Source organism: Dromiciops gliroides, chromosome 5 (genome assembly GCF_019393635.1).
Source record: "Dromiciops gliroides isolate mDroGli1 chromosome 5, mDroGli1.pri, whole genome shotgun sequence".
NCBI classification, from domain to species: Eukaryota; Metazoa; Chordata; class Mammalia; order Microbiotheria; family Microbiotheriidae; genus Dromiciops; species Dromiciops gliroides.
The window spans coordinates 207263179-207286364 of record NC_057865.1 but is presented as its reverse complement, the minus strand read 5'-3'; the positions used below and the strand labels follow the sequence as shown (position 1 = coordinate 207286364).

At 33.4% G+C, this 23186-nt stretch overlaps 1 protein-coding gene across 9 annotated transcripts in view; it reads right to left on the bottom strand.

Annotated features, from left to right (window-relative positions):
* KIF21A (kinesin family member 21A) overlaps positions 1-23186 on the bottom strand; it is a 160858-nt gene that overhangs the window by 59053 nt on the left and 78619 nt on the right. For 5 of the 9 annotated variants that reach the window (XM_043967833.1, XM_043967830.1, XM_043967836.1 and 2 more), the window contains exons 12-18: positions 10037-10124; positions 9482-9599; positions 8980-9168; positions 7506-7705; positions 6247-6354; positions 438-506; positions 137-351 (exon numbers count right to left, since the gene is read on the bottom strand). In XM_043967833.1, the coding sequence (XP_043823768.1) occupies positions 137-351; positions 438-506; positions 6247-6354; positions 7506-7705; positions 8980-9168; positions 9482-9599; positions 10037-10124 (987 nt within the window). Of the gene's footprint in view, positions 1-136; positions 352-437; positions 507-6246; positions 6355-7505; positions 7706-8979; positions 9169-9481; positions 9600-10036; positions 10125-14575; positions 14615-23186 lie in introns of all 9 variants that reach the window. The other 4 variants (XM_043967831.1, XM_043967835.1, XM_043967828.1 and 1 more) reach the window with 1 other exon arrangement.

Genomic DNA, 23186 nt, shown 5'->3' with positions numbered 1-23186 from the left:
ACAAGAAGGTTGGTCTGGCTAGACCAAATCATGTATGAAGATTACTAATGTATAAGGCTAGAAAGGTATGTTTAAGTATAACATATAGAGACAATACCTAAAATAACTTTCAGGAGAAAAGGAGAATTATTTTTACCTGGTACCATTCACTGGAATAACTGGTAATGCCTGAACTCTTGCAACTGGTATTTTCATTTTCTGTTGTACTACTGCTCTGGCTGAATCTGAATCTACAGAGGTTAGGCTAGAACCTGAATCCTGAACAGGGATATCAGGTGAGCTCAGCTTCCTTGCAACTTTCCCAGCTACTTTATCTGACATGGGTCGTACTTGCCGACGAAGAGCTGTAACCTAAAAGAGAATAGATGAATTCATTTCCTTGATATGAGAAACTATTAAATTTATCATAAAATTTCCAATAAATCCCATTACTATACCTCTTCTGTTTTACGACGAAGAACCACTTCTTGGTTTCTCTTTTGAGCTTCCAGGAGTCTGAGTTGATGCTACAAATAATATTAAAGAAATTAGAGTAGTAAAAATAAAAACCTATTATCTTTTACTTTATTCCATCCTCACTTTATTCCATATGGAGAGAGAATATGCTGTAGTGTAGAACAGCTGTCAAAAAAGCAGCCTGTGGGGCAGCTAGGTGGTGCAGTGGATAGAGTACCGGCCCTGGAGTCAGGAGTACCTGAGTTCAAATATGGCCTCAGACACTTAACACTTACTAGCTGTGTGACCTTGGGCAAGTCACTTAACCCCAATTGCCTCACTTAAAAAAAAAAAGCAGCCTGTGAAAAATTTGTAGCCCATAAAACTCTTAAGTGTAGTTCAAATCAAATTAAAATATAATTGGGAAATATTTAATAAAATAAATAAGGATATAACAAAATAGATATTGCATTTTAAAATTAAGTTAATAAATGGCCTGCAGAGGCTTTATTTGAGGTTTATTGGTCCCCATTTCTATTTGAGTTTGATAACAATGGTGTAAGAGTATTGAGCAGAAGATTTGGATTCAAGTAGAATTCTATTCAAACTAATGGGACATTTAATCTGAGACTCATTTTCCTAATCTACAAAACTAAGTAATAACATTAAACTACCTATTTCACAGAGTTGTGAGGATCAAATGAGATGATGTTTGTTAAATGTTTTATAATCATAAAGTGCTATATAAATGTAATCTGTTATAGTTTAAAATTTTTCCAAGTTACTTTACTTTCTTATTTCCTTAAGACTGATATATCTAGGGGCAGCTAGGTGGCATAGTGGATAAAGTGCTGTCCCTGGATTCAGGAGGACCTGAGTTCAAATCCAGCCTCAGACACTTGACACTTACTAGCTGCGTGACCCTGGGCAAGTCACTTAATCCTCAATGCCCCACCAAAAAAAAAAGACTCATAAATCTATTATGTTATTTTTTATTTCTACCAATTCTTATTAGAGGTGGTATCACATAGTAGATAGAGAGAAAGCCTTGAAGTCAGGAAGATAATAATTAAAGATGCACTATCTACACTGGTTGTATGTACCTGGGCAATTCATTTAATTTCTTAGTGACCCAAACACCTCTCTAAAACTATAGATGAAGAATAGTTACCAACTGACATTAGGAAAGGGATTTTCCTCACCAAGACCTCCTTATATTAATGAAACCACAAGTCTAGATCTGCTTCTTATCCCTACCCAAATAATTATTAAATGCTATGGGGCAGCTAGGTGGCACAGTGGATAGAGCACCGTCCCTGGATTCAGGAGGACCTGAGTTCAAATCCAGCCTCAAACACTTAACAATTACTAGCTGTGTGACCCTGGGCAAGTCACTTAACCCCAATTGCCTCACCCCCCCAAAAAAATTATTAAATGCTGAGATATCCATTAGTCAGTTGCTGATAAAATGGATATAGGTGTTTCATTGCAAATCATCAAATCAAATGAATAAAGCAGGATATCTAAAACCAGAGTAATCTCTAGCTATATCACACAGTTACAGGTGGCAGCACTTTGCTTTGCTTGCTTTTGAGATATGAATGAGAACATATAGATAATACTATAAATATCAAAACTACAAAGCAAAAGTTATGATAATGGTAGAAAATCAACCAAAATAAATACTTCCAACAGTGATATGGTGCAGTAGAAAGTCTTTTGAAATTGGATTCAAAAAAGCTTTGAGTATGAATCCTTTTTCCTACATGTAGTATCTGCATGACCAGAGGTAAGTCTTTTAAGATCTTAATCTTAGTTAATCTGGGGGCGGCTAGGTGGCGCAGTGGATAAAGCACCGGCCCTGGATTCAGGAGTTCCTGAGTTCAAATCCGGCCTCAGACACTTGACACTTACTAGCTGTGTGACCGTGGGCAAGTCACTTAACCCCCACTGCCCCGCAAAAAAAAAAAACAAAAAAAAATCTTAGTTAATCTGTAAAATAGGGATGAAAATATCACCTGAGCAATGTTAGAAAAATCAACTGAAAAGAAGCTCATTAAATTCAAAATATCAGTCGTGACTATTTTCAGTAGCAGGCTCTTCCAATAAAAAAGGTTAATATAAAATATAATATATATAGGTTTCTCCAATATAAAGGGTCACTTTGGGCTGCTGAAATTCAGGCATGATCTTATTGTTATCAGTGTTCAGTGGCTATTTTTGGAAATATTAACTTGTAGAGATAGGCCATATCACTTCTGTGTTACCAGGTTGTTTTCAAGTATTCCAGATAATGCCTAAGAATAGGGTGATAGTATACTTGAGTAAACTTAAGCAATATATAAGAGGTATGCTAGGGTATAGGGGGAAAGGCGTCTGACTAGCAGACCTGAATTCTCTGGCCTAATCATGGCACTGCCAAAAATTCCATATCTGTCCCTAGATAAGTCATTTCACTTCTCTTTGCTCACTTTCTTCATCTGAGAAAGGGCTGAACCAGATGATCTTTAAATTTACTTTTAGCTGTAAAATTCTATCAACTATATATAGTTACTACTATGAGTCAAATACAAGTGAGTTGAAACTTCTGTGGAACAGAAAAAGATAAGGAAATCACCAGACAAAAATTCAGTTCCCATGAAACTTGACTTGCTTGTAAAAGTAAATCCTATGATTTTTGTTGTATTATATCTTTTGTTTACAATGCTTTTCAATTTGACATTTTAGTGTTCCAAGTAGAAAATATTATTGCAGAATTTATTCAATACTTATTATTTAATAATTTAATTTAATTATATGTCACTATTAATAACCTAACTTTGAAGTTTTTTTAAAAGTCTTGATTAGGGGCAGCTAGATGGCGCAGTGGATAGAGCACCGGCCCTGGAGTCAGGAGTACCTGAGTTCGGGTCTGGCCTCAGACACTTAACACTTGCTAGCTGTGTGACCCTGGGCAAGTCGCTTAACCCCAATTTCCTCACTAAAAAAAAAATTAATTAATTAATTTAAAAAAAAGTCTTGATTACCTGGGAATAAACCTCAGAATACAGAAAAACATTTTGTCCTTTCAACTCAGTTATTTTCACGGTATGAGTCTCATATTAGTTCACACTCTAAAAGTCACAAGATTATGAAATGAAGAGAATCAGTACTCAGAAGATATAAGGAGCTCTCATCGGTGTTGAGTAGTCCCAGTGAGGGTATTCCCTCTTCTAATGAAAGTCAGCATCTCCTATGTAAAATATATTCTTAAATTGTTGCCTAGGACACCAAGAGAGATCACAAAACTAGTAGGTGTCTGAGTAGGACATGAATCTGGAGCTTCCTGGTTCCAAAGCTACTTTTCTATCCACTTGCTACTCTAGCTCTTTCAGAAGCAATTCTCAATCAAGAAGAACTCTGAAATTATTTTTAGGAACTCTTTTTTATTACATGCTAAAAGTCTCATTTCTATCTAGAATCCAAATTCATTATAACTAATAATAAATGACATTTAGAGAGCTTTAGACCCATTATGCATCAGTTCTGAGAAGTAGTACAGATAATTATTATTTCTAATCTATAGATTTTAAGGCATAGAAAGGAATTTGTCCAAGAACCAGTACATACTGTAACCTATGCCTTCTGAATTACAGAATCAGAATTACAGACTCTAGGAGTTTGGAAAGGATCTCAGATGCCATTCAGTCAAACCCATTCCTTAATATGAATCTTCACTGAAATGTATAATACAACACTCTTTGTTTATAGACCTCCAAGGAAATTTATTTTATTTTTGGATAGCTCTAATCATGAAGAACTTTTAACTGACATCAAGCCTAAATATGTCTCTTTACAACTTCTACTAAATTGATCCTAGTCCTGCTCTCTGGAACCAAGAAGAACAAGTTTCATGGGCCTCATAAGTCTTCTCTTCTCCAAACGAAACATCTCCAGATTCTTTAATCAAACCTCATATGGCATCATCACTAGGCCATTCCACTTTGGTTGGCTTTCTCTGTACACTTACTAGTTTGTTTTCTAAAATGTGGTACAATACAGTATAGTATTATAGATATAGTCTGATCACAGCATAGTTCAAAGGTACTGTTACCCTCCTTTTCCCTACACCTGGACACAATGCTCTTCTTAATCCAGTCTACAATCTTATTAACTTTTTTAGCAGCTATATCACACCTTTGACTCAAATTGAACTTGTAGGCCACTAAAATACTAAAAATCTTTTTTCAAGTGAATTGCTACTTTGCCATGCCTGGCCCATCTTACACTTGTTAAACTGATCTTTTGAACTCAACTGCAATAATTTACGTTTAGCCCTATTAAAATTGGATCATAATTCCATCTAGGATTTTTCAGGATCCTGATTTTGTCATCTAATATGCTAAATGTACCTCCTAATTTTGTGTCATTGGTAAATTAAGTAAATGTGCCACCCATGACTTTATCAAAGTCATTGATAAAAAATATTAAACAGGACCAAACAGGACCAGGAACAGATGCTAAAGCACTAGAGGCTTCCTTCCAAGTTAACATTGCACCATTCCTGACTACTTTTTGGTTCAACCATTTAAACACTTCCAAATCCATCTAATTTTGATCCTGTCTGTTTTATATTACTCTGTCACTTCATTATAGGAAGTGTGGCATAGTAATGAAGCCTCAGAGTCAGGAAAATCTGGGTTTAAGTTTTTCCTCTGCCATATAATGACTATATGACCTTGAGCAAATAACTTAAATTCTCAGTACCTCAGGAAACTTTCTATTGTAAAACAAGTAATAACTGCAGTTGCAGAAGGAATTTTTTCTCTAGAATCTATCAAAACAGGTGGTCTAGATGGAGAAGAAAAAGTTGCCAAACATATAAACGTTAAACACGGAAACCATTTTGCTAAAATAAAATGCCTTATCTCCCAACCTCTCTCTGCTTGCCCAAAGGTCCATTTTTATTTCCTGAAATCATATACATGTTATTGTCTTCAGGGAGGGTTCATAGAATCACATTCTAGTCCAGTATATTATCTGAACAGGAGTTTCCTGCTGAGAAGTGACTCATTTGAAAACCTCCTAAACTGATAGAGAACCTATTACCACAGAGGCAGCTCATTCTTTTTAGAATAACTATTTATTAGGAGGTTTTCCTTTGCTTTAAGCCAAACTCTGCCTCTCTGCAACTTCTACCTAAGTTTTGCAAGACCTGCCTGCTAACATAGAGGTGAACAAAGAGAGAGAAAAAATGACCAGTGAGAAATCCTTTTCTGATAAGTAACTTTTTTGAAGCTCCAGAAAGTTCTGTTTAGAATGTCTGATAAAAGAAACAGCTTACTTCTTGTGTGACTTTGGACAAGATGCTTAGCCTCCCTGGGCCTCAGGTTCTTCATCTGTAAGTGGTGATGTTAAGACTAGATGGTCTCTGAGGTCCTGTCAGACTCTGAATCAATGGTCCTCTGATCTTATTACCTTAGAGATACTCAGCTTCTCTCACTATTATTCTCCCTATGATTTTATTTACTTATACACACACATATACACAAACACATATATAATAATATTATATATTATTATACAATACATTGTGTTATTATATAATTATATATAATATGGTTCACATAATTTATATATAATATTACATACCTAAATATAAACTACCATTGTGGAATAGTATGGTTAATTTTAATTTTTTCTCTTCATAAATACACATATTTATCCAAGGAATTTTCCTCTAGCAACTTAAGAAATGACTTTGATGTCTACAAAAAATAGAATATTTGTGGGAGAGTTGAATTTTGGGAGAGCTAAAATCTTTAGACTCACATCTCGTTTACGCTGATCCTTTTTAAGTTGTGCAATCTCTCTGTTTCTCCTAGATTCTGTCATTCTGGCTTTTTCTTGTTCTTCTTTCATTTGTTTCATTAGGCGCACCTATATAAATTAGAGATAAATATCTCAGAATCACAAGAAAGAAGATTATACATACTCTATGTAGTTTATTTCATAGGAAAGCATTTGTAATTTTGTTGTAAAATTTTAAATGACCAGTTGGTTTCTGTTGGAGTGTTGGTACAAGATTAATGGAGAAGCAGGATTCTAATGTATTTTTATGCAAAATCTTCTATTTTATCCTTTTAAATTCCATGTACTGAGGTCCCAAGCTTGAATTTGTTAATTAAGAGTTATACACACAAGCATATTGATGTAGTGCTTCTAGAGTTGTTCATGCTTGGCCTTTTTAGGAAACAAACTGTTGTGTCATCTTAAAAGTGAACCAGTCTATCCATAGAACAAGTTACAACTGAGGGTCTTCCCTTCCCAGATTCATTTTAGTTTTTTTGACTAGGTAAAAGCAGTCAGTCTTTGCCTCATTTCTTACTCAGCCTTAATCACTAAATGGGTGCTGCCTCAGACAAACTGGAAAAGACCTTAGCTTAAAAAGTTCTCCCGCTGCATCCCGGACCATCCCAGTCATCCTGATCTTTTTGCCACTGGACCCAGATGGCTCCGGAGGAGAGAGTAAGGCTGGTAACTTTGTACAGCCCTCCCTCACTTAAATCCAATTCACTGCAAGTCATGATATTGATCTCCCTGATGTCATGGTCCTCTTCAAGAATGAAGGACAAAGGGGGCAGCTAGGTGGCGCAGTGGATAAAGCATTAGCCCTGGATGCAAGAGGATCTGAGTTCAAATCCGACCTCAGACACCTGATGCTAGCTGTGTGACCCTGTGCAAGTCACTTAACCCTCACTGCCCCACAAATAAATAAACCAATAAATAAATAGCAATTAAAGAAAAGAATAAAGGACAAAAACAATACAAATAGTATTTTAAAATTTAGAGAATAAATACATAAATAGTGACAAAATCATAAGAATTTCAACTGAATTTCAGCTGCTGTATAGGACAACAGTTAAAATGAAAACAGCATAAAGTCAATTATATCTCCACAGCCATAGTGGTAAGTGTCATTTGCAAGACTGAAAATCACTTTGCAGAACAAATATAGTTTACTGTCTTCTAACCTCAAATGACAGGTATTCCAAATAGCAAAATCTCTTTGGAAAAAAAAAAATCAATACCTTTGTTTTTTTCATCTCCATCACATCCTGTTGTAATTTCTTCAATTGCTTTTCATATTGGGATTGATTTTTCAACAGGCGTGCATGTTCTTTTTGAGCTGTTTGGAGTCGCTGCAGCTCTTTGTTCATAGTCTGAAGTTTTTTCTCATACTCAGATCTAACTTTTTTTGCCTTTTCTTCCGAGCAAGATTCCACAGAGCCTAAATAGCCCAAAAATATTTGAATTGTCTCAATGTGACACTCCTTGGCAAACTCATCACACTGTGCAGTGACCATCTTCATCTCTGTCCCAGCTCAGAGGTGAGCTTTTGCCTTATTTTGCCCAGAGCCAGACCTCCATGTCACTTTCAGGCATTCTCTAAACCAAGGCTTCTTAAACTTTTTCCACTCACAACCCAATAAATTTTTATGCAACCCCAGGCATATAGGTACATAAAATAGGTATACACAACTTTTTGCTGTTGCCAACTTTTTTGCAACCCCCACATGCAATTAAATGACCCTATATGGGATAAAGACCCACAGTTTAAGAAACTTTGCTCTATACCACGTCCCTACACTTATTCTATTTCCCCTTTCAGCCACCCATTATGCATTGTTTTCCCTCATTAGAATATAAGGTCTTGGGGGCCAGATATTGTCTTGCTTTCTTGTCTGTCTCCTCAGTGCTTAGCAGAATGCCTGGCACATAACTGTTCATACATGTTTTTCTCTGCCTCTGGTTCTCTCTATCTAACCTATCTCCACCTATCTACTTATCTATATGAGTTGCAAGTTTTGACTTCATCGATTCATAAATCAGGACTTTAAAGAGAATAATTACCCACCACAGATTATTTTCTAATAGACAAGATTCTAATAGACAAGTTTGTCTTTCTTCTTGAATGGAGCTAGATAGAGCAGTGGATAGAATGCTGGGCCTGGAGTCAGGAAAGTTTGTATTAAAATCTGACATCTAACACTTACTAGCTGTGTGATCCTGAGGAAGTCACTTAACCTTTGTCTGCTTCAGTTTTCTCTATTTTAAAATAAGGATAAAAATAGCACTTAACTCCTAGGATCAAAAGAGATAATATTTGTAAAGTTCTTAGAACTTTAGCATAGCATAGGACATAGCAGGTGCTTAATAAATGTTTTTTTCCTTCCTGATCACCCATTCCACTGCCCATGCTGATACACATGTAATTTTTTTAATTTTAGAGAAAAGTATGCAAATATAAATCAAGACATTAAAGGCAAATTAATTAAACAGCAGTAAGTAGTCTGAACTTTGTACAAAGTCTTTGTACAAATAGGGTCTTTAAAGGCTACAAGCCTGGGTAAGGAGGACAAGCTACGACTATTTAGTATAATGAGTCTAATTAATATTTTCATCTAGCTTCTCATTTTATAATTCTTCCGTCCATTAAGAGAAAGAAATGTAAGATAAAATCAACAATGATCTGTGAACATTTACTTAAAGTATAATTCTTACCTAAGTTTTGTAGCACCTGATCTCTTTCAAGTTGAGTGTCCCGAATTTTATGTTGTAACATCATTAGCTTTTCTTCATATTGCTTTTTCAGTGTCTGTAGTCTTCTCTGGCTATTTTCTAATTCATCAATCAGCTTTTGTTTTATTGCAATTTCACAAGTAATATGTGCTAAGTCTTCCTGATAATTGGCTATTTATTAAAAAAAGAACAGAAACAGTGAGAATGTGCCCAAAAGATGATCTTGGGCATAAGTTATTCAAAAAGAAAATTACAGGGCAAACCAGAAACTAAAGTCATTGAACATATGAAGCACCACATTAGTCTGACACATCAAACATTTCCTGTTTGAAGTATGAAAAAATCAAACAAAGAATCATTTTCCTATAGACAATATGAAAATATGGGTCAGTGGTCATAAAAGCTACTTTTGTGGAAATGAGAAAACAGTTTAACAGTTTAGACAAGTTCCCCAAATACATTTTAGGTATTAAAGAACAGGTACCTTTTTCATCTGACTCAGAATCAGATTCATCAGTGCTTTCACCAGCTTCAATGTTATCCTCATCCTCTTCTTCTTCTTCTTCATCTTCCTCATGTTCACTTGCTTCTTGGTTTTCTTCCTATAAGGTAAAATGTAATGAAAATTATTATTGGCAAAAATGTTGGTTTCCTTGTTAACAAGATATTGCTAAATGAAAAAAATATTACTTCTATGAAAAAAATTAAAAAGGCATTTTTCAAAAATCTCAAAATGAATGAAAGATTTTAAATAATAATGATAGATGAAAGACCAATTTTCCCATAAAACAAAAGTGTATCCCAAAACATCCCAGACACAGACCATTCAACATGCTTTCTTGATGACAGAATACAAGATATGCCAGTATATGAAGCTAACAGGAGGAAAAACATGTCCTTAATAAGTCTATAATCAAAGCAATAATTTATATCAGTATGCCACTTAGAATCTTGTTTTCAAAATATATTAAAAACAGGTGCTAGGAGTTATAAACAACAAAATCCAGTGATTAAAAAATATTCATTCTTTCATACTTACTACTTCAATTTCATTATTTTCTCTTTCTGAAATGCCCTTTTCTTCTTTCCTCTCCTGTTCAGTGTCTGTATTTTCCTCTTTAACAACACTAAGAGAAATGTACAGATATAATATTAAATTAAAGATGTTATTAATTTGCTTCCTCCTTCATCTATCTTCAAAATAATATTCTATGACTATTTATGAGAAGGTAGTCTCATAACAGATCAGATGATAAGGCTACATACTATAATGTCATGCTTCAGAGGAAGATGGAAAACATCATTCACTTAGTCCTAATTCACAGGACAACAGATCATTTCAAGAACAGACAATGAGAAAAGGATGAGATTTTTGCCCTGAAGCATGAGTGATGACACAGCTAAGAAGTGTCATAACTATAATTTGCTAATCAAAATGAGCACTAATCTTTTTTTCCCTTCTCCCACAAGAATATATATTTTTAAAGCAAATTTAAAATATACATATAATTTATCACAGCTAAAAATAAGGATACAGTCTGTGTCTCCACTGATAGCTCCAGTCAAAGTGGACCATAAAAACCAAGCTCAATTTTGCCTTGATGAGTTTGTCCACAATGCTGGACCTTTTTTCTTTAGCCATCTCCATAGCACTGGACTATTGTTCCTCCTTGTGCTATAACTAAAGTAGTTATTTTTTGTATCACTATCTTGAATATCCAGGTTGAGCTTTGAATGGATATGAAAATTCAAGTGGCTTCCTACAAAATTTATCACCCAAATGAATGCTTTCCTCTTCAATCATCAAGGACCAGCACCAATCTAAGTATAAACAGACAGCCATCTCAGATAATTGTTCATTCATTGTTCACCCAGTGCTGGATTTTAATGAATAAAAATGGGGCTTTTAGATGACTAGAGGCTCCTTCAAACTACAAATAATTCAATAAATAATGACTTAATGGAGACATTGCCTTTGGATGTTAAAAGGGAATTAACATGCCCTAGTTCATTAATTCTAGAACTAATTAGTTCTAGAATTTATCCAGATAAACCATCTAAACAAAATTGTTCTTTTACAGGATCATATATTTAGAGCTAGAAGTAACCTTACAAATCATTAAGTCTAACTCCTTCATTTTAGAGATGAGGAAATTGAGTTCCTGAAAGGTTAAGTGAATTGCCCAGGACAGAAATTTTAACGAGCCTTGATCTAAGATTGTACTTAAAAAGCTAAAATGACATTCTAAAAGTCCTAAGAATCAAAAGAACACTCTAAGAAGATATTAACAATGAAGCTTTTAATATAAAAATCCCCTTGTAATAAGTGAAGCACTATACCAGAATAACTTCACAAGGGTTTTGTAGATATTTTTTAGATATTCTGATGCTTCTTAAAAGTTTCCCCTCAAATATATAGATTTTTAATGTCTAATTTAAAATATAATTTTATTAAGATCTAAAATTCCTGAAGCATTTGATAAGTAAAAACTTAAAATCTACTATGTTGTTGCTTTTAGCAAAGAAAAGTTAATAAAAAAAATTTTAAGTAGAAAATAATGTGTGAACTGAACCTTTTTATTCAATTTTAAAGGATCAACAATTGTAAAAGCAAACAAGAAAGGAATATATTTATGGTGGTAATACAATCAGGAAAAGCAACATTAGAATTAAAAGTAGCCTATAAAAGTAAATTAGAAACTTTTTATTTCAACAATATATATACTCTGCCTGATATTATGGGAAGCAATCAGTATATGACCTTTGGGGAAAGAATGAGAGTGAAATTCAATGAAGCTTCACTTGTTCATGGATTTCCCATCTCCATTCAAACCAGGTTGGCCCCTACCTTCAAAGAATTCCCAGCAGTACTATAGCTTTTGTGAAACACTATAAATACAAGTCTGATGTATAATGAAGATGATGCATCATTATATTTCCTTTTTTATAAATGAACTAATCACAAGGGTATATTATGCAATACATTATATGTAAAAAGACAAGTTTGCATTATTAGAGAAATTTTGTATTCAAAACAAAGTGAATGTGCATATGTGTGCATCTTGGGCACACATGTATCTTATTTAAGTAGGTAACAAGGATTCACATATCTCATACGTTTCAGGGTCAGGATGATGATGAATAGAATCAGGAACCTTAAAGTAGGCTGCAAATAAGGGAGATGATCATATAGAAACATGATCATCTTCCTTATTTGCAGCCTACTTTAAGTTTCCTGGAAGAAAGTATGATTCTATTAGGAGAAAGAAATGAAGGGGATACTAAGAAAATTATGTTCTAACAAGAGAGGAAGGAATAAACAAACTGAGCAGATTTAGTGATTATTATCATATTACCATGATACAAAAGTTTGGTCTGAAGCAAAACAGATGCCACTGAGAAAGGATTTTTTGTGGAAAAAAAATTACATGTGCAATATACTGAATGCTTCTCTGTTATTCAATGTATCGGAACTGCTGATTTTTCTCCATCATAGAATCCCACTTGAAAATCCCGAAAGGTAAGTTAAACTCATTTACTTAAATACCAAATCAAGTGTTATCACCTAACAATATATCACTGGTAACAACTTGAGGCTTGGAACAAAGAGATAAAACAGGTAGCAATGAGAAAATAAGAAATCTGGAGGTCTTATATCCTCTATCTCTTCAATACTTCTTTAAATATATTTTCCTCTGGTCCTTACTAATCCAATCTAATTCCTCTTTTCCCCATTCCTATCTATTTCATTCATATTAACTTGATAAACTTCAAGTTTTCATAGAAATGCCCAGTCAACACATTTTTATCTCACTCTTTTACAACATTCAGTTCAGTGTCCCTCTTTTCTCAAGAATACTTAATTCTTAGTTCCAGCATTCTCTGAAAGTAAGTGGCCCATAATTTTTTCTCGTAGCTGATTTTCTTAAATTGGTTGTAGTATTACCCACTAAATCTGATTTATGTGAAACAAAGAAATGATCTTTCTGCATGGATTTTTTTTTAAACTTATACCTATGTAGGAGGGGAATCTGACTTTCCCTGGGTCACACAGCAAATCTGTGTCAAATGTGGGACTTAAATTTATTTTTTCCTAACTCTGAGACCATTATGCCATATTGTCTTTCATGCATTTTATGGATTGCTCTGTCCACTAGGGGCAAACTTATGTCTACATTTGTCCCCCTACTGAATGAACTCATGTTCATTTAAATTACAGCCAAATGGAACAAATTTCATTAAAATTCCAAATCAATCTTGCCAAATTTTATAACAGAAAAATCAGCAGTCCTGAACTATTAAATTAATTTAATTTACCTTTACATGTCACTTTTAAGAGTTTGCTTTTCTTTTTTTTTTCTTTTTTCTTTTTTTTCTTTTTTGGTGAGGCAATTGGGGTTAAGTGACTTGCCCAGGGTCACACAGCTAGTACGTGTTAAGTGTCTGAGGCCGGATTTGAACTCAGGTACTCCTGAATCCAGAGCCGGTGCTTTATCCACTGTGCCATCTAGCTGCCCCCAAGAGTTTGCTTTTCAAATCCAAATTTATACTTCACTATCCTAGTGTATGAGATATGGAGTGCTTAATATTAATGAGCCAATTTGTAATCGAAAACTAACCTGAAGCATTAGTTATGTTTTAAAATACTCTTTACATTCTAGAATATAGATTAAGCAGTCAGGAAGTAAAAATTAATGAAGTATTATTATACTGAAAAGTCATTAATCTGATAATTTATAAATCTTGTTAATATAACCATTTTAGATAATGCAAAGCACAGCTAATTTCTTAATGATACTTGCTCAAACTACAAATGTATTAGAAGTGTGACTTAAGGATGAAATGAAAACAAGTTATAAAACAAAATTATATTTTAAATTCAATTTTAAGAATCACCTTTTAAAAGTTCCTTCCCATTCACAAGCTTCAGTTTTTCCTTTTCTAAAAAACTTTTTGGCAATTTTTCTTACTAAATTTAGATGGCCTATTTAAGAAAAGAGAATCATAAGATCATAGCTCTAGAGCTGGAAGAGACCTCAAAGGCCATGGAATGCAACACTTTCATTTTACAGTTGAGGAAACTGAGACCCAAAGAAGTTAAATTATTTGCCCTTGCCATACAGACACATCACAGATGGGACTTGAGCCAAAGTTCCCTGAATCAAGAGCCTACTATGTCAGGGAATTAAAGACAACTGATGGCTTATCATATTCTACCATAAAAGATAAATTTCTCAACTACTTTGTTAATTTCCAGGCTGTTCAGCAGTTTATTAAAGATACTGATTCTTTTTTAAAAAGGAATTGAATAATGCAGTTTATTGTTGGATTGTTTCCAGTACTCTTCAAATTAAAGCTATGTCACCCCATTTACAATAGTCTAGTCTAATATATGAGGTTGCCTCATTCAAGTGACTTGAGTTGTTCTGTTTTACTTTGTTTTACTTTTAGGACAATTAAAAAAAATCATTCCTGATAATCGGATCTAAATCAATCAAATAGTAGATTTTCTGTGTGTGAATTGCAACTAAATACTGAAATAACATTTTAATTTTTAAAACCTGGGAAATATTCCAACCTTTTTTCTTCTTGATTTCTTTCCTCAAGTTTCTGAAGCCTTCAAGTACACGAAGTACAGTATTGGAAAGCCAAGCCAATGAAGGACAAATCAGACAGTAAGAAGTGAAAGTAACAAGAAGGTAAAAATGAAACATGAGCTTGAGGGCTTAAAATAAGTTTTCAAAGATATCATCAAAGATATCATCAGAGGACAATACACAGTAAAAAGGCAATACATTTTGCATGAATAAAGAGTAAGCAGAAAACAACAAAATCAATAAAATTTATAGTAGCTACTAAATTTATGCTTAGCAGTTATTGGAAACAATACTTATTTTAGCTTCTTCTTTTCCTCATCTTTCCCCCCAAAGCCTGCCTTCTTCCTGCAAAATCTTCTTAAAAGACCTTTTGACAGAAATACTAAAAGGCCATTTGAAAAAGTCTTAAAATTCAAAAAGTCATGCATTTATACCAAAACAAGAAGAGTGCTAATACTGGATAATAGATCACTATTTTAATACATTTATATTTACATTTTAATAATCTACACATTAACATTAAAATCTATAGAAAATGCAAACTTAAAAATTGCTAATGATACAACATTATGGTCAAATGGATATGTTTACTATGAAATCAGTGAAAAATTACAATTCTTGTATTTTAGTATTGACTCATAACAGTCGATTAAAGATTTTAGGCATTTCATTGCTTGTTAGAAACCAACCACCAAAAGAACAAATCATAAGCAATGGAAGTGATGAGATGGAAAACAATGCTTTTCACTAGTAATATAGAAATATATTTCATGTAAAAAAGTAGATGGGAAACTTTCAAAATAGGATTAACATCTTAAATGACATATTAAATATTTAATACATGAATGTTGGGCCATTTATTTATACTAAATACAAATATTTGTGTGATGAACAAAAACAAAGACCTGTTGTTATAGTCTAACAAATTTTAAACATTTTTCAAGTACCATCATTACTTAATAAAGAGAGAAGCTGAAGTAGTGGACAAAGCAGGCCCAAAGCAAAGTCTTCTGACTTTCATTCCAGAAGTGCGTATGTATATATTTTTTGGTTGTTTCAGTTTTGTTTTACAAATATTTTATCCACTGCTATTAAAAGAAATATATATCCATCTTTGAGAAGGAAGTACAAAGAATGATTTCAGCTATAAAAAGCATAATTTAGTAAATAGAAAAAGAAAAGTAAAATCACTAGTGGAAAGAACAGTTTCAACTCTTTACCACTGAAAACCAAAGTAATGTTTGAATATGTATTTAACAAAAATTTCATAGATAGGAAGGACATTTACAAGTAAGATAGTCAAAAAAGTTTGTGAATCTATTTAATTTACATAGTAAATATGTTAATATACTGAAAAATGTTTATATTTGAATTTCATACCAAAAATGAATATAGTGTTCATAAATTCCTACAGCCTAAATAAGCATGACAGTGACAATTATCTAAATAGCAATGAAACACACAGGTTAAATAGATTTTTCCACTAAAAAAGAAGATAGACTTAACCTCTTATTAAGAGGTAACTTGTGGTTTAGCTAAGGACTTTCTACCTTTGAACTTTATCTAATTACTTTCACATATTATATTCATATAGGTATGTACTTTTATTCATACCTGTATGAATGTATATAGACATTACACAAAATTAGAGCAGTCTTTCATATGAGTGTTTATAAGTCTTCTTTTGAAAATTTCCAATTTTTAACCATATTAATAATAGCCATATAAAGTGGTTTGTGAATTTATCTGTGACAAGTAATAATTTTGATACCATCTCACTTTTTTTACAGTATTGATCATACGTGTACTTCTACCAACAGCACACCAAACTGACCAGTTAAAACCAGTTGATGCTGTTTCCTCTAACTATGAATTTAATTCATACCAAACCGATGTTTCATTACTCTCTTTTGCTGTGTTTTAAAATACGCAGTCCTAAAGAATGGAAATTACTCCATGGAAGTATGTCAAAGTTCTAGTTCTTAAAAAGCACACTTCATTGAGTGTCAGAATTGTTGCAACAGCTATTGATGTGAGGGATTAATCAGATCTACAATGAAACAGAATCGTCAATGTCAATCGTCAATGTCAAGAACTAACAAACTATTGCTGTGATACATTTTAAATAATTCTCAAAGAATAAACAAAGACCTTTAAAGGGACCTGCTGGAAGAATTGCTGATTACAGTACAGTATAAGTTGTATCACAGGTCTCTTAAAGTTGAAGGGAAAGCCAAATTTGAGTTAAAAAACAAACTGATCATAAGCTAACCATTGCTATGATAGAGTGCACACACAAATACACACACAAAATCCCAACTTACCTGTTATGGGCATGAGACAATGCAAAGATTTAAGTACTGAAAACTGGGAAAAGGGAATCTTTACTGATAAAACTTACTTTACTTTATCAAAATGAACTGAAAAATATGTTGATATACTGATAAATTTAAAAGCAGAATTATAGAAATTTCCAAATGGAGATGGAATACCACAGCATGTCTTTGTAATATGCTACCTGTCATGAATAGTCAAGAAATTTATTCAAGACATAAATATCCTTCAATTGCCTGGAAACTCACTTGATTTAAACCCCACTAAAAACCTGTTGATTACGTTCAAGACTAACAAACAATCTGTTCATCAAAAGTATACTGTGTATTCAATATAATGGGCTGTGTCAGAAGCTTAGGAACTCACTGCCAATTTATGTGAAACAAATGAGGATATATAAATCACTAAATTTAATTATTTTACTTTTTTGTCAAGTAATTCACATACCACTCTATGTGTTAATTACCCATACTGTATTCTCTCTACATATAGATATGATATATATTTGATATCTTTTATATCTATACAAAATTTTTAATTTCAAGATTTTTCTCTACTCAATTTTCTTTTATCCTAGCTACACTGATTTTTATTTATGTGAAAGCTCCTTAATTTTATTTAAATAAAATTGTCTATTTTCTCTTTTATTTATTTTTTACAAAATAGATTATTATTGATCTTTTTTGTTTTTATACTGGCTAGATTTCTCCCTATATTCTTCTACTTCCCACTCCCCATAGGGCCATACCTTATAAAAAAGAATTTAGAACAAAATTCCACAAAACCTACCAATATATCTACACTTATAAGGAGGCTCCCAACCTCACCTCTGCTAAGGAGTGGAGGGAGGTGGTTTATTATATCTTCTTTGGGGCTGAGATTCTTTATTGTTTTGTACATTTATTTTCCACTGTTTTGTGGTAGTTGTTCTTTCCATTTCCATGTTGTTGTAAATGTGCATACTGTTTCCCCGGCTTTGCTCACTTCACTTCATAGCAGTTGATAAAGTCTTTTTCATGCTTCTCTGTATTCATCATATTCATTGTTTCTTAGAGCACAATAATATTCCATTACATTAATGTACCATGATTTATCTAGCCATTCCCTAACTGATGGGCATCTACTTTATTTCTGATTCTTTGCCACCACAAAAATTGTTGCTAAAAAATCTATTTGCAGCCTCTCTTTTTGTCAAAGACATCTAATCTGATCCTAGTGATAGAAGCTTTGGATCAAAGCTCTGAACATCTATCTACTTAATTTGCTTAATTCTAAATAGCTTTCCCTAATGGCTAAATTAAAAATGCATTAAAATTAACCCACATTATTAGTGATCTATAAGACTCTTTCATTTGGTTGTTTTTTTATTCTTCTTTAGAGAACTCTTTGATCACATCACTTAACCACAGTTCCTCCCTCTTTTAGTCAAACTCCTACACTTGCTCTCTTTATTCCTTTTTTTTCCCCACTTGTTCAACAGCCCTTAGAAATTCAGCTTCTGACCTCATCATTCAACTAAAAGTCTTCTCTCCAAAATTACCACTGATCTCTCTTTCTCTCTCTTTTTTTTTGAGGGGGGGGGTGGGGGGGTTGGCAAGGCAATGAGGGTTAAGTGACTTGCTCAGGGTCACACAGCTAGTGTCAAGTGTCTGATGTTGGTTTGAACTCAGGTCTTCCTGAATCCAGGACTGGTGCTTTATCTGCTGCACCACCTAAGCTGCCCCCACCATTGATCTCTTAATAGCCAATGGTCTTTTCTCAGTCCTAATTCTTCCCCTGGAGAACAGGGAATATCTTTTGTCTTTCTTTGTACCCACAGTGTTTAATACAGTGCCAGCCACAGAGGAAGCTTAATAGTTGATTGCTCTCTTGATTTAATGTTATAAAAAATAGTACATATGCATGCATTATAAAGCTATGTACATATGTACACATTATGTAAATAACAAGGGCTTGTAAAGATATAACATTCCATTATGGGATTTAAGTCCTCAGAGTCCCAATCAATTTTATAAGATATAAAGTATAGTCAGATTGTCTATATGCAACTTGTGGAACAACTTTACATACTCTGAGTTCCCTATTCTGATTATATCAAAAAAGGTCTATCACTAATAGATGGAGGAGTTGAAGTAAAGTAGAGGTCACTGAGCAGAGGACCCAAACCAAAAACTTCTGACTCTCACTTTAACAGTGAACATTCTCAAGATTAATTTTTTTTGCTTGTTTCAGTTTATATGTATGCATGTATAGATGATATTTTTTATTTTTACATAACTTAATTTTCTCTCTAATTATCCCTCCTTCCCCCTCTTCCCTATGCCATCTCAGAGGAAAAAGGATTTTAAAAAAAAAAGAGGAAGGGGGAAAAAATCAGCAAAATTGGTCAAAATATAGAGAAAAAATGTGAAAACATGCAGTACTCCACACACAGGGACCCTGCACTTCTATGAAAGAGTGGGAAGAGGTCTTCTCATGGATTTCCTTTGGGGACTTGTTTATTCTTTGCAATTTTGCAATGGATAGCAATCCCTTATTTGAGAAATTTGATTCAAAGAATTTCTCCCATTCAACTGCTTTATTATCCTATATGCATACATTTATTTGTTTGTGCATAGGTTAATTTCATGTAATCAAAATAACTATGTTGTCTTTTGCAATTTCCTCTTTACCTTCTATGGTTAATAATACATTTCCTATCTATAGCTACAAATGGTATGTTTTCTGCTTTTCTTGTCATCCTGCCATGTGATCTTGCTTAGTATCTTTAATATTAAAGTTTTCTCCATTTTAAGTTTATTTTGGAATATGATGTAAGATATTGGCCCAAGCCCAATTTCTGTCAGACTGTTTCTACTTGTCCCAGCCAGTTGTAAAAAAGAGAGTTCTTTTTTAAATAATTTATGTTTTAAGTTTATCAAACACTAGGTCCATTGTTTCTGATTCTCCCTTCTTTAATCCATTCAATTGATCTATATCTCTATTTTTAAACCAAAATCAAATTGTGTTGATGATTGCTGTTTTATAAAATACTTTGAGAATTGGAAATGCTATTTCCCCTTTATGATGACTTCTTTTCATTATTTCCCTTGATATTCTAGATTTTTTTCCCAAATGAATTTTCTAGTTCTGTAAAATATTCCCTTTTTATTATACTGACAAAGCACATCCATGAGCACTAAATATTTCTCTTGTCATTTAAATAATCCTTATTTCTTTGAGGAGTATTTTGTAACTGAATATGTAAGCATTTTGTGTACTTTGGTAGCATGACCTCCAAATATTTTCTGCAATGTGTAGGTTTCATTTTAAAATGGGATATCTCATACTATTATTGACTCTTGAATGTTGTTTCCATTATATAAATATGCTGGGGTCTTGGTAAATCTATTGTATGGCTTGCATTTACTGAAGCTATCCACTGTCTCAATTAATATCTTTCGTTGATTCCCTAAACAAACAATCAGGTCATCTTAAGAAAGGGATAGCTATCTATCTTTATATGTTTAATTCCTTTTTTTTGTCCTATTGATATTGGTACCATTTCTAGAAGTGTATCAAACAATAATGGGGAAAGTGGGCACCTTTGCTTTACTACTGTATTTACTGAGAATGCTTCTTATGTATTCCTATTATATGTGATGCTTGCTTTTAGTTTTAGATATTTTTTATGATATTAAAATATAGTCCTTTTATGTCTATATGTTGACAGTGACATTGAGATCTGCCCATGATCACACAGCTACAGTGGTTCAGAGAAAGGATTTAAATAATCCAGATCTCTATCCACTATGCAATGCTGCCTTTTTATAATCCCTTAGTGCTCTTGTAATTTATTCAACCCATAGCATGATATCTGACAGAAATTGGATGATGAATTATATCATATAAGAATATACTCAAATATTAATCCCACAATAAATATTAAGATACAGAAACTTCTCCAAAGTAATACTTATTCTTCTTGTAACTGACTGCTTATGATTTCTTATAATCATCTCACACTAATATAACTCCAAAAAGTATTTTATAGTTATTATCTTTGTGAACCTATGATCAATATTGAAATCCTGTTATCTGAATACACCCTCCCTTTCTTCTACTTCTTGTGTTCGAATTTACACTAAGCCTTATTGTCTTCATCATGACCTCTAAAATGAATTTCTCCTTATTCTCCCAATCTATTCATCAACTATAATTTCTTTTACTTTCCCAAGAAATTTTGATTCTATCTTTAATTATTTCAGTGATTTCATAGCCACTATCTTAGCATTCTCTCTCTATTCTGAACTTTTACCACTTCTGCCTTGCAAATTCTTAAGCCTCAGAAACCTTACCGTCAGATTACTTCCTTTAAGTAACAAAGGCAAAGTAACAAAGGCATAAGAATTTTATTTCATTTTTTTTTTTGCTGGAAAACCTCAAACAGAGTCACTGCTGCTTACCAATTCTTTTACTCAAGGCTCATTCATGTTAAGTCTCTTATCCCACTTCTAACTCACACATTCATAGCAATCAACCTCACCTCCCACTTTACAGAGATAATAAAGTTCATATGAAGTGAGCTCCCTCAGTGACTCTCAATTCTCTTAATGCCTCTTCAACTACTTTTCAATATTTCCACTTTTTCTTAATATCTTACTACTGGTTTTCCCCATTTCTATCCTCATTCTTCTTCTTTCTCTTCATTTTCTATCTGAGAAATTTCATTTACTCCTACAAGTTCAACAAGTGTCTTTATATAAATGAATCCCAAATCTGTATCTTTAGTTCTAAACCTGCATTTTCATCAGAATAAGTAGTGGATAACTCAAACTGCAAGCTCCACTAGCTCACTATAGCTAAAACAGAAATGATTAGTTTTTCCCCTAAAATTCTACTCTTCTTTCTGACACCCCTACTTCTGTCATTAGAATAATTAGTAAGCCAAAAACCAGATTATCTGCCATTATCTCCCCTTTACCTCCTACATTCAGTTGCAGCATTCTCTCAATTCTGCCTCACAATATTTCTCAAGTCACTTCTCAAAATCATTCACATATAATTCCCTTCTGATCTTCCTGTCTATTCCCAATGACATCAACCTTATCCAGGCTTCTATTATAGAAGTCCTATCTGGACTTCTATAATAGCTTTCCAATTAGTCTGCCCACTTCTCATCTAACTTTCTTTTTTTTTTTTTTTTTTTTTTTGGTGAGGCAATTGGGGTTAAGTGACTTTCCCAGGGTCCCACAGGCAGTAAATGTTAAATGTCTGAGGCCGGATTTGAACTCAGGTACTCCTGACTCGAGGGCCAGTGCTCTATTGACTGTGCCACCTAGCTGCCCCCAACTTTTAATTTTTTTCAATAAAAGTTTGTTTTGTTTTTTGTTTTGTGGGGCAATGAAGGTTAAGTGACTTGCCCAGGGCCAAACAGCTACTAAGTGTCAAGTGTCTGAGGCCAGATTTGAACTCAGGTCCTCCTGAACCCAGGGCTAGTGCTGTATCCACTATACATCTAACTTTAATAACATTTCCATATTAACAATCCCAACACAAAAAAACTGATCAAGTCACTCCCCAAAATTATTCAATTGCTTCCTGATTTAATTATAATATATAAAAACTTCTGACTTGATCCCAAAACATAAAACTGGTTGTCACCCCACAAAATCATTCAATAATTATTTACTAAGAAAACTTAGTTCTCACTACTTTCTACCATATGTTCTATCTACTCAAACTTGACTAGCCCTGCACGTCTTGACATTTTACTGCATTTGTGCCTTTGTCATGCCATTCACTAAAAATTCTATTTGCTAAATTCTATATAAACTTTAAGACTCAAACAAGAAGTAAAAAAAAAAAAGACAGGCATTTAGTAGATTTCAAATTCAATGAGTCAATAGAGTAATCTGGCAGTCAAAAAAGCTAACTACATTTTCTACTCAACAAAGAGAGAAGCACTGTGTCCCATGTAGACTTTGCTCCCACATTCTTACTAATATTTATTCTTTCCTTTTCTACTCACTGTTTCCTTGATCCTTGCAAATACATCCATATCCTCTCAACCCCAAAAAACTCTCACCTGATCCATCCATTCCCCCCAGATGTTGTCCTACATTCTGGTTCCCTGTTATCTGTAATTGGTGCTTGCAACTAGAACTTTGTATTTGATTCTGAGAACCATATTTTAAGAAGGACATTGTCAAATTAAAGCAAGGATGGTAAGGATACTTGAAATCATACAAGAATTATTTGAAGGAACTGAGGATGTAT